This window comes from Lolium perenne, chromosome 4 (genome assembly GCF_019359855.2).
Source record: "Lolium perenne isolate Kyuss_39 chromosome 4, Kyuss_2.0, whole genome shotgun sequence".
NCBI classification, from domain to species: Eukaryota; Viridiplantae; Streptophyta; class Magnoliopsida; order Poales; family Poaceae; genus Lolium; species Lolium perenne.
In genome coordinates, this window is record NC_067247.2 from 287,448,247 (window position 1) to 287,466,422 (window position 18,176).

The following is an 18,176-nucleotide window of genomic DNA, read 5'->3' on the forward strand; positions in this document are numbered from 1 at the left end:
CATTATATTTGAAAGGATCTAAGTAGATATTGGTTCCATCATAATTGATCTTGGTTACAAAGATAAATGGTTGATCACTACTTATGTGGTTTTAATTATGGGACTTAGCATTAGGTGGCTCTTATGTCTTATAATTGAAGCATAGGATTTAATTAATGAACCATTAGGGTTCTAGTCATATACTCCTAATGACACATGGTTTGAGTCTCAAATAAGGTTTAGGTTTTTAGTTATGATCATCCAAGTGATGCATAAACTAGGGTTGAGGTTTAACTCTAGGTTGTGAGATGAGGTGACACCATATTGCATGTGCTAGGGTTTAATCTCCCCTAACCATGATAAAGTGGTTACTTGCTTAATATTTCATGTGCTTCTCTAATTACTAAGGATTTGGGAGTTGGTTTTATCTTCTACCAATTAACTTCTATTATTATTCTCAATTAATCATTAAAGTAACTACAGTGGTTGTAGTTCTTTTTATAGTTAACTTTGGTCATATGGATGGATGGTTTCTCACCATATAAAGTATAGTGTTTAACTCTAAGGTTTTCTTAGGTTCATTAATTTATGAAATATAGATATGGTATGATTCTATTTGTGATTACCAAGTGGTTCACAAATAAAGATTGGGATACAAGTCTAGGATTGCTTACTAGTGATCTCCCCATGATTTCATGTGGAAATGGGATATACTTATCCTAGTAGGGTTTAACTTATCCTCACATACCTCAAGAGCATGATCATGGATTAGGCATGATCAACTTGTTCTTAATATCTTTACCTAAAATTCTTAGGGTTTATGTTCATCACTCAATTTATAATGATCCAGGTTTGGCTTCCTAAGGTATCTCTCATTAAATAGGTTTCTCACTTCCATGATCAAGCATTGTCTTTATCAACTAGGGTATAATATCTCTCTTATAGTTTCTTGGGTGGACATGGCTATGGTTGTCTCAATAGATTATATCCCAGGAGATTGCCTGAGATATTATGTTGGGGTTTTACTTAATCAATGATGATATAATCATCTGGTTATATGGATATCTCTCTCCCTCAAATCCAGGTGTTGCCTCAACTATCTTGAGTGTAACTCTATAGCTTGAGTTCTCTCATACAGGAATGGTTTATTCTAGGGTTTATGGTGTACTCCTAATATTTATTTAGGTTGCTAAGCTAAAGATTCGATTGTCTAACTTAGTTGGATTATTCCACTCCTTATTTCACTAATTCATGGATATAGTCTTATTCTACTTGGTATTTGGTTATCTCACCACTCCAAGATGAAATGGTTTACAACCCAATACTTTAGTTCAAAGATTGTCCTTTATTCATTAATAGGTAAAGCTAGAATTGATATGAATGGTCTCTCTCACTTGGGAAGGACTTCAATACTAACCTAAGGTTATTCTCCAAAGATAATTATGTGGTCACCAATATCTATGGTTAATATAAATGGTTCTCTCTCTAGGAATGGTCTGGAATAATATCATAGGGTTCTTCTTCAAAGTGATGTTTGGAATACATGAATGTATATCCAAGGTTTAACTCCAGGTTTATTATTGCTTCTCTAATAAATAATAAAGATCTCTCACCTCTCTGGGTTTGATGTATAATAATTTGAGATAGAGAAGAATTATATTCCTTAGTTGGATCTCCTTGTCTTGTTTCCAAGATTAAAGTAGATTGGGTATCATAGGGTTTGTGGTAAGATCAAGGATTAGTTTAAGGCATGGAAAAGCTAAGTCAATAATAGTTTCTCCATTTTATTGTTACTTGATTTACAATTAAATTGATGTTCATATGCTATGACAAGGATTACCATATTATAATCTTTTATAAGATCAAGAAATTGATCATTGAGTAAAGTGTTGTTGTGTTGATTATTAGTTCCATTTGATCTAACCCCTTAGATCAAATCATCTCTACCCAAAACAAGGTTTAAGCAAAGTCACATTGAGGTTTATGGCGCTTGATTTGATGAGCTACTTCAATTCCACCAAGGTCAAGTGAAACTTCAGTTACTGTGACTGTTTTACTTTAAAGCGCGAAAATTCCTCAGATTTTCTATGCATGAATGCAATGCACACATCTGTTTCCTCTATTTTTTGTAACCCCATTACCTGGGATATTACACGTAGCCATCCAATTTCGAATCTGAAATTATTCCAGAGAGCCTAGGGACCTCTCCTTCCTTGATCGACCATGTTTCACAACAAACCTGGAATTAAAAAAACGTGTTTAGGAGGAACTAGACACTTTTTTTTTGAGCTGAACTAGACACTTTTTGATATAGTAGAAGCGGAACTTGACGTTACAATTCCAAAAATCGAACTCCGGTCATTAGGGTACGCCACTGCGACCCCAACCACTGGGCTTAGCCCACGTCACAACAAGCCTGAAAATAACATTTATAAACTGCTATTTACACTATTCATGTGACAACCCCTTAAGTATATTGATTCACACCTCGGAAACAAACGACGACCTGCGTAGTGCATGACATATACATACTTGAGACTACATCTCGCTACATCCCATGTGAATCAAGAAGATAAGCTGTCTCCTACAACATGCAAGGGATGTATTACATATTCACTGAAACAACGCCCCTTTGCTCGTCTATATTACTCCATGCCCAGACCGATGGTAGTCGATTAAGTCAATGAGGCGATGACATTGTCAGTTCGTCCAGAAAGGAATTTTCGGTCCATTCTTCTTGAAACCCTGTACAAATAATGTTAGTGCAAGCAGCCAAGCAGGTAAATTTGGAAATTTCCATCTATACGGATTTGTGCTCGAGATCATGAAGTCCTCGTACTCAACAAAAAAAAGGGGGCGGGGGGGGGGGGGGGGGGGGGGAGAAATTACCCACAGGCATATATTATTGTGGTTGACACTTTGTTTGTTTTTACATTAAATCTGCAACTGCGGCATACCCAACTAATGTGTTACTGTTGATTAACCACATGCACACATTAGGGCTTAGCTTCAAAATAGACTAAACATACTGTACCAAACAAATGGTTCAGAAGAGCCAACTCAAACAAAATAATAAAACAAATTGAACAATGATTCTACCTTTTATAACAATTTAGAAAGATAAAAACTAAGGAAATGATACTTATTGACATTACTCCTTCCACTCAAAAACATAAAGGCACCCAAGTACTCAACAAAAAAGTTTGACCAACTATTATACACTAATAAAACACGGATTATGTGAACAAAAAAGTGATATGAACCCTATCTCTAAATGTTGGTCAAACATGAAGTTTGAAATACATGGGTCAGCCTTAAATGATTTAGACACTTCAGAAAATTAGTTAATGTAGCAAGTTGGCTGAACATTCTTATCTACTACTATTTTCCTGTGTGAACTGCTCCACTATTCCTACGACTTCCCCATGTTCCAAACAGGGCCTAAGATAGAAAACCTGAAAACTAGAATTTAAAAATACATTCAAAGTTCATATCGTATAGTCAGGAGTATCTAAATAAAAGTATACACACATGCAAAAGGGCTATGGAAGAGAAAATTGTGTCTCTCACTCTCTTGTGAATATTTATTCAAGGAAAGTAAAATAGAAGATAATCTACATAAGTTTTACCTTCTTGACATCTGAATATAGGTCTTCAACCCTCTTCTCTGTCTTCTTTGCATAAGACCACATTTTATGCATATTAGACTCCATCTTTCTTGACATATCACTTACAATTTGAACCTACAATCATGATTCGATGATTAGTTTCTCAAAAAAAAAATGATTCACCGATTAGAATTTCAACCTATAACCATAATAACGATGAGATGGCCAGCCGGAAACAGTTTTCAGCAAGGGTTGCACCCATAACTAATTGCAAAATCTATTTTCCTCCAATAAGACACAAAAATAAGCATGAATACATCAGAGCATGCAACAACCTACAGTTTAAGAACAAGTCCAACTGACTTGGTAAGTCGCTCGACATATGGCCATCCCTAAATTTGTCCCAAAAAAAACCCGGAAAAATGCCGTTTCAACAAACTCGATATCTCGCTCCGCAAAAATAGTAAAATATATTATCAGCAAACATCTCCCCCAGTCTGCACTTCTGTGAAGTCACCCCCCCCCCCCCCCTCCCCCGCTTGGCATCGACCAACTGCCCTCAAGGAATGGTCCAGTTGGTCACTGTTACCCTCTCGCGCTGCCACAGTCTGCATAACTCGGGCCGTCGCCAAGCTTTGCTCGATCTGGAGGAGCAGGGCAGACAGCGCTGGGTCTGGTGGGCCAACAGGCGTCGCCCAAGGATGCAGCGACGAGGAGGCAGACCCCTGCTGCCACACGCATTTGCTTCTGATGCTACTAGAGATGGGGAGCAGAGGGGCACGAGAAGGAGTGTCGTGGTGGCCTAGCCAGCCGACTGGCTGCCCGCCGTCGCTCTGCTGGTGCTGTAGCTGGCTGCTGCACACCTGTTGGTGGCATGGAAGAGGAGCAGGGGGCATTGAGTATGCTGGAGTGACTGAGAAAGATGGGGGGGATTTTGTGAGGAGAGAATGAGAGAACCAAGAGATAAGAGAGACATACAGAAACAAAGAGGAACAGAGCACATATACAGACTCATCATGATAAATGCGAATGAAAAATAACGAGGGTATGGACTAGAACATTCAATGGTGATTTTTAATCATTCAAATTTTCTCATGTTTAAGTACCTTGGCTTAACAAGATAAGAGTGGTCTAAAATTTCTTGTCTGCTAAAAGTCATGTGCAAAATTATTAGATTCAAAATTTATCTGGATTTTCAAATTCTAGTATCAGACAACAAATTGAATTAAATAATAAACATAAAGTAACACCGGTAACTAATTAAGAGAATCAAGACAGGTGTTAGCCAAGACAAAAATACCTTTTCAATATCTGCATATAGAGTTTCAACCTTCTTTCCAGTATCCTTTGCCAATGACCATACCTGGCGAATACTAGAGCCCAGCTTTCTTGATTCATCTGTTAGAACCTGAACCTGCTATCCACCCATGAGATGACTAATTCAAACAGCTTTCCCAACAAAATCGCAAACACAAAATGTAAGCATCAAAAGAGGAGAATCAACAACTAAAGCATTGTTTGCTTCCAAACAGAACACAAGGCATATAAGTAAAAAAGCTACAATGTGCAACCTCTACGACAGTTGTTTGTCCGAAGAAAGAAACTTTCAGGAATGGGGACTGCATATGCTTCTTTTCACATCATTCAATTATCATGATAAATTTTCAAATAAAACATGAGGTTGGGGATTAGAGCATCCGCAACAATATTGTCAAACGTTTGAACTTCACTAAATAAGATAGCACAACGGTCTGAACATTCTTATATGTACTAATGTTTGAAAGATAGACCATTAGTTCTTTTTAACAGAAAATTGTATCCAGATTTCAAAATATACTATAAGATAAGATTCTAATAAATCATAGGCAGAAGCGAATAGTTAAAGAAGTTAAACCTATTGCAACTGCCAAGTATAGATTATCATAACTGAGATAACTTAGAAGTAGATACCTTTTTGACATCTGAATGTAGAGCTTCAACAGTTTTCTCTGTATCGTTGGCCAATGACCATATATTGTATACATCAGAGTTCATCTTTCTTGATTCCGCCGCAAGAATTTGAACCTAGTATCACCATGCCCAGGAAATGAGTTCATCGAGAGAGATCTCAAAAAGAACTCTCAAATGGACAAAAAGTAAGAATGGATACCGAACTTAAAACTAAAGTCACGTCGACGATGTTCATAATGGATTTTTTCATTGAAAAGTTAAGAGGTTTGCCGTTCATTAGTACAAGCCTACAATCCCTGTGATATTTCAACACTTCAAATGGTTCGTTTACCTTTAAATGAATAATAGGGCAGTAGAAGTAGCCAATATTGGAGCAAACAAACACTAAGCAAACTATCCTAGCAAGTGCAGGTTGCTGCAATCAAGGGATAGATACCCCCATATTTCTTACTTAGTGGCGAAGCGTGAAGCAATACCAAGGATGGGCCTGGGCCAGTTGATGTTAGTGGGCCCGGATTTATACTAAATCTTAAGGGAAAACCGGGAGAGAAGGATGGGCCATGGCCAGGTATGGCCTCCACTACGCGCCGCCCCTTCTTAGACAAGGTTACATGTCTTAGAGACAGACTTAACTTGGGAAACTCAATTCGGCTCCCGGGTGCGTATGATCCCTCTACCATAAAAACATATTTCCAAGTGTTCAAAAATTTAGACAAAAAATTTACATGTACATCTCCATAATATATGTGTGTTCGCCAAGTTTCACGAAAAAATGATATTTTTTGTAGTCTACGTGAAAAAGAGAAAATTTATCTTGTGACAAGTCTTTCTTTTAGCACCGAATTTTGTCTTTTTTACGCACGCCACACGTTAACTCGTTTTTTCACGAAACGACTTTGTGAACACGTAGCACATGAAGATGTATGTGCGAAATATTTGTTTCAATTTTTTTGACATTTCAAAATGTGTCTAACATGCATTTCGAAATAAAGGAAGCATACGCTCCCATGTGCCAAAACATCACTCCCCTTCCACTAAAGAGTTATTTCCAGGTATCTTCAGATTTTTTAGGGCTCCACTTCATGAATTCTATCAACAAAGTGATAATGCCTGCCCCTGGTTCATCTTCAATCAAGAAAAATATCCCAATTATCCTCCGCCAATTATCTTGTCCTGAACGTGGTGAGTGCTTATGCCCCACAAGTTGGGCTCGACATAAGCGCTAAGCGACAGTTTTGGGAGGACTTGGAGGATATTGTCAAACGAGAAGCTTTTCATCGGAGGAGATCTCAATGGCCATGTGGGCACAACTAACATAGGGTTTGAGGGTGTGCATGTAGGCTTCGGGTATGGTGACAGAAACCAGGAGGGTAAAGACATCCTGCACTTTGCGGTAGCCTATGACCTGTTAGTCCCTAACACCTTCTTTAGGAAGAGGCAATCTCACCTAGTGACCTTTAGTAGTGCCCAACACTCTAGCCAGATTGACTTTGCCCTCACTAGAAGAAGAGATATGAGGGCTTGTTTGGATTGCAAGGTGATCCCTGGGGAGTGTGTTGTGGCGCAACATAAGCTTGTGGTAGCTGACTTCCGTTTTCACGCTCGTGTAATGCAGGATAAAGGCATCAAAATCACAAGAACGAAGTGGTGGAAGCTCCAAGGGGAAGCACAACAAACCTTTAGGGAGAGGATGATCACGGAAGGGCCATGGGACGAAGAGGGAGATGCGGATAGCATGTGGGTGAAGATGGGTACGTGCATTCAAAAGGTAGCTAGGGAGGTGCTTGGAGGGACCAAGTTTAAGAAGCCACAAGCTAAGGACACATGGTGGTGGAATGAGGATGTCTAAAGGGCTATCAAGAAGGAGTGCTACAAGAGTTGGCACCACGATAGAAGCACAAGCAAAATGGTGAAGTACAAAGAGGCCAAGAAGAATGCAAGGCGAGTTGTGAGTGGAGCAAGGGGGCGGGCCAATGAGGAGCTATATGACATACTAGGTACAAAGGAAGGCGAGAAGGATATCTACAAGATGGCGAAAATTCGTGAGAGGAAGACAAGGGACCTCAACCAAGTTAAATGCATCGAGGACGAGGCTAATCGACTTCTAGTGAAAGATGAAGAGATCAAAAACAGATGGAGGGAGTACTTTGATGGGTTATTCAATGATGGGACTGAGGGCACTATGCCCAAGCTGGATGACTCCTTTGACGACACCGGTAGGCGTTTTGTGCGGAGGATCCAAGAGCTTGAGGTTAAAGAGGCCCTCAAAAGGATGAAAAGAGGAAAGGCCCTTGGCCCTGATGATATCCCAATTGAGGGGTAGAGAAGCCTTGGAGACATGGCAATAGTATGGCTAACTAAGCTTTTCAACCACATTTTTGGTCAAACAAGATGCCCGAAGAGTGGAGAAAAAGCATATTAGTACCTATCTTCAAGAATAAAGGAGATATCCAAAGTTGTACTAGCTGCCAAGGGATTAAGCTTATGAGCCATACTATGAAACTTTGGGAGAGAATCATCGAGCATTGATTGAGGAAAGTGACGAATGTCACTAAAAACCAATTCGGTTTTATGCCCAGGAGATCGACTACAGAGGCGATTTTCTTACTTCACCAACTTATGGAGAGGTATAGGGAGCAGAAGAAGGACCTACATATGGTCTTCATCGACTTGGAGAAGGCGTATGACAAAATACCAAGGACGGTCATTTGGTGGGTGTTGGGGAAACACAAAGTTCCAACAAAGTACATTACCCTCATCAGAGATATGTACGATCGTGTTGTGACAAGTGTTCGCGCAGGTGATAGTGAGACCGATACCTTCCCAATCACAATAGAACTACATCAAGGGTCAGCCTTGAGCCCATACATGTTTTCCTTGGTGACGGATGAGGTGACCAAGGATATACAAGGAGATATTCCTTGGTGTATGCTCTTTGCTGATGATGTGGTGCTAGTAGACGAAATTAGGACCAGCGTGAATAGGAAGTTAGAGCTATGGAGGCAAACTTTGGAGTCAAAGGGTTTATACTTAGCAGGACCAAGACTGAGTACATGCAATGCGACTTTAGTGGTGTTGGTGGCGAAGACGAAGATGTTAGTTTAGAAGGAAAGATAGTGCCCAAGAGGAATACCTTCCGTACTTGGGATCAATGTTGCAAAGCAATGGTGATATCAATGAGGATGTTTGCCACAGGATCAATGCACGGTGGATGAAGTGGCGGCAGTATCCTATGTGACAAGAAGATCCCATAAAAGGTAAGTTCTATAGGATGGCGGTCAAACCGGCGATGCTTTATGGGGCAGAATGTTGGCCCACTAAAAGACAACATATCCAACAAATGAGTGTCGCGGAGATGCCCATGCTCCCTTGGATGTGCGTCCATACAAGAAAGGACAAGATTAGGAACGAGGTAATTCATGATAGGCTACGGGTGGCACCGATCGACGAGAAGCTAGTCCAACACCGACTAAGGTGGTTGCCTCCAGAAGCTCCCGTTAACGGTGGAACTCTAAAGAGTATGGAGGAGACTAGAAGGGGTAGAGGACGACCAAAGTTGACGTGGGCAGAGACGATAAAAAGAGACCTGAGGGATTGGGATTGGAATGTACCGAAAGTCTTGGCTCTTGATAGGACTGCATGGAGATCAGCGATCCATGTGCCGGAACCTTAGTCACTATCTTCTTTTTTCTTTCCTTTCTTTCCTTTTTTTCTTTTTTCTTTTTCTTTATTTTTTTTCCTTTTTTCCTTTCTTTCTCCTTGTTTTGGTTCTCTTTTCTGTTGGGTTTCATATCTAGCCTACCTCAGCTTGCTTGGGAAAAAGGCTTTGATGTTGATGTTGTTGTATCCTCCGCCAATTCCTAGTCATGAACTCGTGGTGTGGCAGCCATCCTCAACTGAGCGTTGTCCAAAGGGTCCAGGACCAATGGACCATCTCCACCACCCTGATTACCATCCACCACCTGAATTGTGGTATCAGCAACAGACCTTCATCATGATGGCCCATCTGATGCCATTCAGAACATCAACGCCACCCCAATCGCCATCATGAAGCATCTTAACAGGTTGGACTACAAGTTCGTGACCACAGATAAGGATTTGGACAACATCGCCGGCAACTTGCATGATACCAAGGAGCAGGGTGCAAATCCAAGGGCACACTTGGTCATCGCAGAGCTAGAAAAATGGGCACTTCCAGAGACAAGCATCAGGGTCAACGATCAAGCTGCATACCAATGGCGATCTCCACTCCCTTGATGGTCACCCAAGGCAACAGAAGACCACCTCTCCCACTTCAAGATGGATTTTGCCCACCTATGGATTCGTTAGTCTGGCTATTTGATCAGTTCATCAAGACACATCACACAGCATCATAAACAAAAGCTGACATCTCCTCTTTCCACCGGAGGGATGTAACAAGTAATTTGGGCCGGAGGGAGTGGAAGAATCGGTTATTATATGCAAATATTTGCAAACGCTGGCAATTTATGCAACTAGCATCAAATTAGAAGATAAAACACAAATAAAATCAAAATTTAATTTAACATTCCATACTATACTACACTGTAGGGAAACTACCAAGACACATCATTTAATTATATCGTAAACTTTTAGTATCCCAAAAAAAACTACTGACGAGCGAGACAATATTTCTAAAGTTGACCCTGTAGATAAGTGGGGAAAGGAGGGAGGGAGAGAGGAACCTCATTTGTGACTGACTTGATAGTACTGTCAGAAGTCCATAATAATTCCTACAACATAAAAAAGGCACAAAAGTCAATGCATGATATTAAATGATAGATTATTTTGACAAAATTTACGAAGCGTCCAATCTAATATCAAACAGGTATTTCACAGGTTGCTAGGCTCAAGATTTTGAGCCTTGGGGGTTAAAATCCCTTCTCTCCTTGTAAAACGACAATGTAAAGTTGTGTGTGTGTGTGTATGTATTATTTTCTGGTGAAGTGACATGGATAATCCTAATCCGGTGACCTAGTACTAAGTCAATTCTTTTGCACTGTGGAGACGGATGTACAAAAAAGTAATGCTCCACTGCTCCTTATCCCCAACGGTTCTACTTAAGCACCATTAGTGCTGGTGTGGGACCACAAACAGCACAATAGTGATCAGTGCAGTGCAATTGTACTGTTCGAGAACGAGAAGAGGACAAAATTGCATTCTAGAACATATGAAGGTTGTTTTCAGGTTCAATCAAATGGTTCCAAAATATTCGGGAAGAGAGATCTTCCACTAAAATTAAGGACACAAATAGTTTCAGTTTGCAAGACATAGATGTATCAAGGGCTCAATGCCAAAGAACCATCATCTACCACTATAATGTAAAAAAACAGCACTAAGGGGAGGTCCAAACCATCTCAGCCATATTATCCTCATTTATCTCTTTTGAACGAATTGGAACCAAATCAAGCACAAGCCAATGTAAGTTGTCAAATGTTTGTCAGGTCAGTTGGTTGAAAACAAAATGGAGGCCTATTTTGGTAAAAATTTCGAAGTAACAATAGCTATAATCCAAAGTTCCCAACAAGTTAACAAAATTTTGGTCATGCCCTTGCTTCGTGCATGCCAAAATTTTGGCTAGGCTAGTTGGTGCTCAAAACCAAACATACCATATTCTTTTCACTAGTATGGCCAATGGATCAATAAAAATGTCAAACTAACTGGAGTGCTCAAATTTCACATCCACTACTCCCTTTATGACATACTCTATCACTGTCTCTCTCACTTTATTCACCTTAATTTACCAATGCCAGACGCATACCTTGATGTTTTCTTGTTCCTTGATTAGAGCCTGAATGTCTAGTCCCATCGCTTTCACAACCTCAACATCTTCCTCTGAAACATGACCTTTGTCACCCGATGCTTTTGAATTGTTTTCCCATTCTGTATGCATTTTCACTAGCATGGCCTGTAGTTAAAAAAAACCTTTATGACATACTCTATCACTGTCTCTCTCACTTTATTCACCTTAATTTACCAATGCCAGACACATACCTTGATGTTTTCTTGTTCCTTGATCAGAGCCTGAATGTCTAGTCCCATAACTTTCACAACCCCGACATCTTCCTCTGAAACATGACCTTTGTCACCCGATGCTTTTGAATTGTTTTCCCATTCTGTATGCATTTTCAGTAGCATGGCCTGCAGTTAACAAAAAACCTTTATAACATACTCTATCACTTTCTCTCTCACTTTATTCACCTTAATTTACCAATGCCAGACACATACCTTGATGTTTTCTTGTTCCTTGCTCAGAGCCTGAATGTCTAGTCCCATCGCTTTCACAACCCCAACATCTTCCTCTGAAACATGACCTTTGTCACCCGATGCTTTTGAATTGTTTTCCCATTCTGTATGCATTTTCACTAGCATGGCCTGTAGTTAACGAAAAAAATATCAAGCTACCTGGAGCGCTCAAATTTCACATCAACTACTCCATTTATGGCATAATCTATCACTATCTCTCTCACTCTGTTCACCATAATTCACCAATCGCCAGATGCATACCTTGATGTTTTCTTGCTCCTTGATCAGAGCCTGAATGTCCAGTTCCATCGCTTTCACAACCTCGCCACCTTCATCTGAACCATGACCTTTACCATCCGATGCTTTCGAATTGTTCTCCCAGAGTGATTCTGCATGCACAATTCAAGAATTGTCCTAAAAAATCTTCTTAGGGCACAAGCAGAAGAGTTCAAGTGTACCATGAAACCCAAAGAATAATTCAATCCCAAATCACAATTGCGAAGGTAGTAACCACATATTTGCACAGCACTCATTATTAATCTTAACACAAGAACAATTGGTGCTGGACAGTGAGTCACTAATCTCTGACGTACCCAATCGGTTGAGCTGGAGCTTCAGCTGCTCGATCTCCAGCCGAACCTCTAGGCCCATACCATCCTCCCCAGTGTTGGTAACGGATGCGACGCAGTGCCCCGTCTGACCGACGTGGTCTCGGGGAAGGCCGAAGATGACGGCGAGGAGCGCGGCCGCGATGGCGAAGGCGGTGCAGGATCGGCGGAGGTCGCCGGCGCTACCGGAGGTGTTCAGGCGGACAACGAAGGAGAGCAGGCGGAGGGGGATGAGGAAGGTGACGACGACGGCGAGGATGGCCGAGTCGACCCTCATGGCCATGGACGGAAAGAATCCCCTGTTGCGAGTAGGGCTTGCAGTCCTAGGTCAGGTGTCATGAGTCATGACCAGCACGGGACTTCGGCTTTTTAGGTTGGGTGCTGCCGTTTGGTTCTCACGCAAAACCTTTTTTTTTTCTCTTTTCATATGAAAAATCTCTCTTTTCTTTCGATAAAACGCAAAATCTCTCCTAAGACCGACTTAGCGGATCCGTGAAAGTCCATCATCCTCTAATACAGTACTCCATTTCAGAGGATACGGAGATGTAGTTCTTCCAGATTCTCTAAAATCTTTTTTTTTTAATAAAACTTGAACGTAATTTGAACATAGAACAAACAAAAGCATCATCAACATATAGCCCAAGTGCCGTCAGCCGAACCGCTCCCCCTCAACTTTGCGCCACTCCATTGCATCTTCGATGCCAAGATATCCACTCTCCTAATCTCGCGATACTATGTATTTGTTCCAGGTGGATCCATTATCAGGTGTCTGTCCTTATCTACTCTCATAATCTCCCAATAAGCTCTCATCGTACCACCGAAATCAGCTAGAAATTGGTTAAAATTTCATGTTTTTTAATATACTGAAAAGTTCCTCCTAAATTTACAGTACAAGAGGGCGTTTTTGCAGTATACTAAAAAATAACACAGTAGAGGGACGTTTTGACTTTTGAGTAGCTGCTATACACAGTGGATTCCCAGCAGTTCATTTTAGCATGACCCCTTTTTTAGTACTCTGCTTACCGAGCCACTGTGCAATACACAAATCATTACATGAGACAGTCTAGGAAGTTAAATTGGCAAAGCAGTTAATCATGGGCTAAAGAGCAACATCATCAGAAACTGAAAGAATAATCTTGATGGATCTTGCTTCTCCAATACACCAATGTATATACATGAAGCTGCCCAATAGTTCAGAAACATCTTGATCGCATTTGGTCAATGCGCGAACTTTGAGGATTTGAGGCCGTATCGAGGATTGAATGAATGCCAATAAGAAAACAAAAAATGACTAAGCTAAAATGGAATGTTAGGAGGACATGTTCTTTTTCTGCTATTTTCTATCATTGACTACATCACTGAAAAACAAGCTGAAGAACAACGGCCAGCTATATTGAGTGAGATACTGGGTGTCACAAGCAGATGATCGCAATTACTGGGAGGATATGAAGACATGAAGGCCCTTGTCATGCTGGATCCCACAAGCCACTAACAGAATGGAATGACATTCTGAAACAAACAATGATATATATTAGTTTGTATAAATTGCCTGACTTCACAAACAAAATGAAGTAAATAAATTCCTAACCGGCTGCGTGTTTCTTTTCATTCAGTACATTGCAAAATGAAGCATACAGAAACCACTTAAATATTAAAAATGAACCATTTGCTAAGATATGCTTGGGGACTTACCTAATGGGGACTTATACTGCACATGGGCTTGACAGTTTTAGTTTGTTGGAAAACTGTTCCCATCCACAGATATGCATGGAGTTGAATTTCTCGGAGTATGAACCGAAGGAGAAAAACGGTGCTGGTCCCGAATGTCATCAAGGAGCAATTGTGAACTGTTGGCTTCCAAAGGAGCATGAAGATTTATGTGGTTTTGTTCAATTCTTGATACATAACCACTATGCTGCAACGAGTTGGAGTCTGATGAAGCAAAGAAGTTCATGCGGTCTAGTTCAGCTCTTGCCGGACTGTCGCTGTTCTGTACACCATTATGTCCCAAGTCCAAACCGTCTGATGGTCTGTGTCTATTTAGCAAAATGCGCATCCATCCACGTCTTCGAGAAAGAGTTGCAAGCCTTCCTCCAGATGGAGTTGATACGCCCGCGGTAGAAGCTTGTGATTCAGCAGGATGATTTTGCCTAGAACTCTCTCTAGGTGATGCATTTAGATCAAACCCTTGAAATGTTTGCCAAGAGTTGATTGAAGGTGACCTTTCGAATATGCCAATTGGTGCAGTTACCTGTGCAGAATTGCTATTACTAAGTCTTCTAGGATATGATGGCCCCTCGCCAGCGAGTCTACATCCTCCACAGTACCAATTTCCTTCAGGTACTTCTCTTCCCAGGCCAACACAATAAGTATGTGCTGAGGAATCACAAATATCACAGAGTAACATGAGACTATCTTCACCACCTTGATTGCACTCTATGCACACAAGATTCTCGTATGGGTCTAACCAGCGCCTTATTTCTTCTTCTGTGGGCTGATAAACCTGTACAAGAAGCAGGAAAATGAGAATATGCAAACAAGAAAAAAACATAGTAGAACAATATTGCTAACATTTTTCGCAGCAAACAAGATCAAGGTGAAGGAAGGCTTATTGAGAATATGGAAGTAGGCAGAACTACAAGAAAGGTGAATGTAAATGATTCGCGGACATGATTAAGGAGTGGTAGATTCATGAAACCTTGCAAGTATAACATTTAAGCAGTAATTCAGAATATAATGCCCCTAAATTCAAATTTCTTGCCTGTTGTAAGTTGTAACTCAACATTGATACACAAGTTAGCACTGTGAATTTGGACATGACAATGTCAATTGCATGGCAATGAACAAATATATCAACAGACAACTAAATGATAAGTTACCAGTAAAATAAAAACTATAAGGCTGCATTGTTTACCAGAAATAAATTTAGTGTAAAACACATAATGACAGTAAACATATCCAACAATTATGTTTTGATATTTTTAGCTTACGTTTTGAATTGGTTACCCATCTAAAAACGGGAGGGAATAACAACTTAATAGTTACCTGATCACGCTCTTCAACCCTAATTACAGTTTTTTTCAGCTCCAAGCCAAGATCCACTTTCGATGACTTGGTAATCGTTGTGAAGCGCCTCTTACACAATGGACACTTTGACTCAACCTTAGACCACTCCATGATGCACGGGAAGCAAAAGTAGTGCGAGCAGCAATTCAGCATGCCCTGCGGAGTCATCTTCTGGTCCTCAGAGAAGCATATCCCACACGTCTGCTTCCCAGCATCCACTGCTTCCTTTTTCTCCTTTCCTTTGTCCTCTCCATTTCTTGCAAGAGAAATCCTCCTCACTGACACGGGCAGCATAGGCTGATCCTCCTGAGGTTTACCCCTGGAGTCCTTATCTGAGGCATGGAATTCAGAGTCCGAGCATGACCCCGAGATGAATACCCTCTTCTTCCTCTTGGCCTCTCCTTCCCTTACACACCCCAAATCCTTATCCGAGGCATGGAATTCAGACTCTGAGGACGACCCTGAGACGAATGCCCTATTCATCTTCTTCTTATTGGCCTCTTTCCTGGCATGCCCCAATTCCTTATCTGAGACGTGGAATTCAGATTCAGAGGATGACCCTGAGACGAATACCCTCTTCTTATTCTTCTTCTTGGCCTCTTTCCTGACATGCCCCAATTCCTTATCTGAGACGTGGAATTCAGATTCTGAGGATGACCCTGAGACAAATACCCTCTTCTTATTCTTCTTCTTGGGCTCCTTCCTGACATGCCCCGATTCCTTATCTGAGACGTGGAATTCAGATTCAGAGGATGACCCTGAGACGAATACCCTCTTCTTATTCTTCTTCTTGGCCTCTTTTCTGGCATGCCCCAATTCCTTATCTGAGACGTGGAATTCAGATTCTGAAGATGACCCTGAGACAAATACTCTCTTCTTCTTCTTCTTCTTGGCATCCTTCCTGACATGCCCCAGTTCCTTATCTGAGACATTAAATTCAGAATCCGAGGACGACACACTCTTCTTGCTCACAATTTCTCTGGAAGCCTCCAACTGCGTATCCGAGACATGATATTCAGAGTCTGAGTCTGACTGCAAGACGAGTGCCCTTTTCTTCCTCTCGACCACTTCTTCTCCGACACCCCTCAGTCCCTCATCCGAGACATGGAATTCAGAGTCCGAGGATGACCCTGGCGCCTTCTTTCTCCTCCCCTTCCTAGCCGCAACTCGCACCGGCTCGGCCATCGGGGTCTCAGCATCCTCGTCAGACGTTCCAAACTCGAAATCAGACGTGTCGGAGTCGACAGCCGGCCATATATCGGCCTCGGCAACCGGCACCGGACGGTCCTGCCTCCCGAACCTGGCCTTCTTCCGTGGGTTCCGGCTCACCTCGACCTGATCGTCGTCCTCCACAATGAAGTCGTCGTCGTCCCCGTCCATGTAGCGCTCGACGGCCGTATGCTTTCTCCGCCGCCTCGCGGCAGGCGTGGCCTTCCTTTTCTTGCCTGAACGAACCTTTCGCTTGGAACCGCTTTTCTTCTTCGTCCCGCTTCGCCGTTTCGGGGCGGGGTTTCGGCGGCGCACGGTGTTGGTCATCCTCTGCTGCGTCTTTCTGGTGCGACTGAGATTGAATTCCTCCTCCTCGTCCTCGTCCTCACACTCATCGTCGTCGTCGCCCTCCAGTTCTGGGTCGAAATCCATGTCCCTGTCCTCCTCCCCCTCGTCCAAGTCGGGGTCGAAGTCCACGTCCTCCTCCTGCCGCCGCCGATTAGATCGCTCGGGCACCGGAGCCTGGCCGCGGCCTCCACATTCCCCGTTGAGCCGCGTCGGCTCCTCCTCCTCCTCCTCCTCCTGGAGATCTTCTTCCGGGTACTGCTCGCCAATCTCCTCGTCCTCCTCCTGCGAGTAGTCGTCGTCGTCGTCCTCGTACCTGCGCCGCCGCCGAGATCGCGCGGGGGGCGGATTCGACTTCCCCTTCCGCGCGCCCTTGACCGGCCGCGGCGTCTCTTCCTCCTCGTCATCCACCTGGTACTCCGCGTCAGAGCCCCCTGCCTCCTCGCCGCCGCTCGAGGCGCAGAGCTCCTCGTCCTCGTCCTCAACCATGTACTCCTCGTCGCTGTCGTCGCCCTGGACCCCCCGCCGCCGCCCCGTCCCCATCTCTACACAAGAACGAAATCACCCCGAATCAGAACCAGATCGCCGGATCCCAGCGTCAAACGCGGGCAGAAATCAGCCGGCACTCGCGCAATTACCGTTGGGGACGAGACGAGACGAGCAGAGCGGCGCAGGTGGCGTGCGGTTTCGAAACGGTACCGGTACGCGCAGGTCAGCGAAGGCGGCGGCGGCGGCGAGCTGAGGTGAGGTGAGGCGAGAGGAAGTCGGAAGGTGGAGGTTACGAGGGGCGTCGAGGAAGGTGAGGTGGGGGAGGACGGAACGCGGTGGCTTTTATCGCGGCGTAGGTGCCGGAGTGGGACGGGATGGGTGGGCTGGGCAGTGGTTGGATTGTTGGGACTCTCTTCGCCTGCTTGCTTGCTTGGACTAGTCGCCCCGCCCCGTCCCGCGGCATCCTGGCCGTTCACATGTTGGTTGTCGCTACAGTATTTCTTTGCGCCGCTGCTTTATCCGACCTGGACTTGCCGCCGGGTTTCGGTGGGTTCGTTCGGACTCGTACCAGCGCGTCCAGTGGTGCCTGGCCCGGCCTCCATCTCCAGCAGCTTTTCGTGTGTTCTATTCTCTCCTCACGCTGCGTCGACCACTAACT

General features: G+C 43.0%; 1 protein-coding gene and 1 pseudogene across 3 annotated transcripts; both read right to left on the reverse strand.

Annotated features, from left to right (window-relative positions):
• Positions 1-2,146: 2,146 nt before the first annotated feature.
• On the reverse strand, positions 2,147-12,771 carry LOC127295677 (uncharacterized). Of its 3 annotated transcripts, none has more exons than XM_071819233.1 (11): positions 12,395-12,771; positions 12,063-12,190; positions 11,784-11,930; positions 11,550-11,696; positions 11,317-11,463; positions 10,241-10,288; positions 5,538-5,651; positions 4,888-5,004; positions 3,609-3,722; positions 2,396-2,724; positions 2,147-2,218 (listed from the first exon to the last, which is right to left on the reverse strand). In XM_071819233.1, the coding sequence occupies exons 1-10, from the start codon at positions 12,690-12,692 to the stop codon at positions 2,680-2,682; spliced, it is 1,305 nt and encodes a 434-aa protein (XP_071675334.1). In that variant the 5' UTR covers positions 12,693-12,771; the 3' UTR covers positions 2,147-2,218; positions 2,396-2,679. The 3 variants fall into 3 exon arrangements, with proteins under 3 accessions (XP_071675334.1, XP_051181624.1, XP_051181623.1); XM_051325664.2 differs by having other exon boundaries at positions 4,888-5,001; positions 12,395-12,770; XM_051325663.2 differs by lacking the exon at positions 2,147-2,218 and having other exon boundaries at positions 2,385-2,724.
• Positions 12,772-14,101: 1,330 nt separating this feature from the next.
• On the reverse strand, positions 14,102-17,900 carry LOC127295676 (uncharacterized; annotated as a pseudogene).
• Between the last annotated feature and the right edge of the window lie 276 nt (positions 17,901-18,176).

Coding starts and splice junctions, on each gene's coding strand:
- LOC127295677 (XM_071819233.1), bottom strand. CDS start 12,692: ATGGCCATGAGGGTCGACTCGGCCATCCTCGCCGTCGTCGTCACCTTC. Junction 11,464..11,549: donor AGGAACAAGAAAACATCAAG/GTATGTGTCTGG, acceptor TTTTAACTACAG/GCCATGCTAGTGAAAATGCA. Junction 10,289..11,316: donor AGGAACAAGAAAACATCAAG/GTATGCGTCTGG, acceptor TTTATGTTGTAG/GAATTATTATGGACTTCTGA.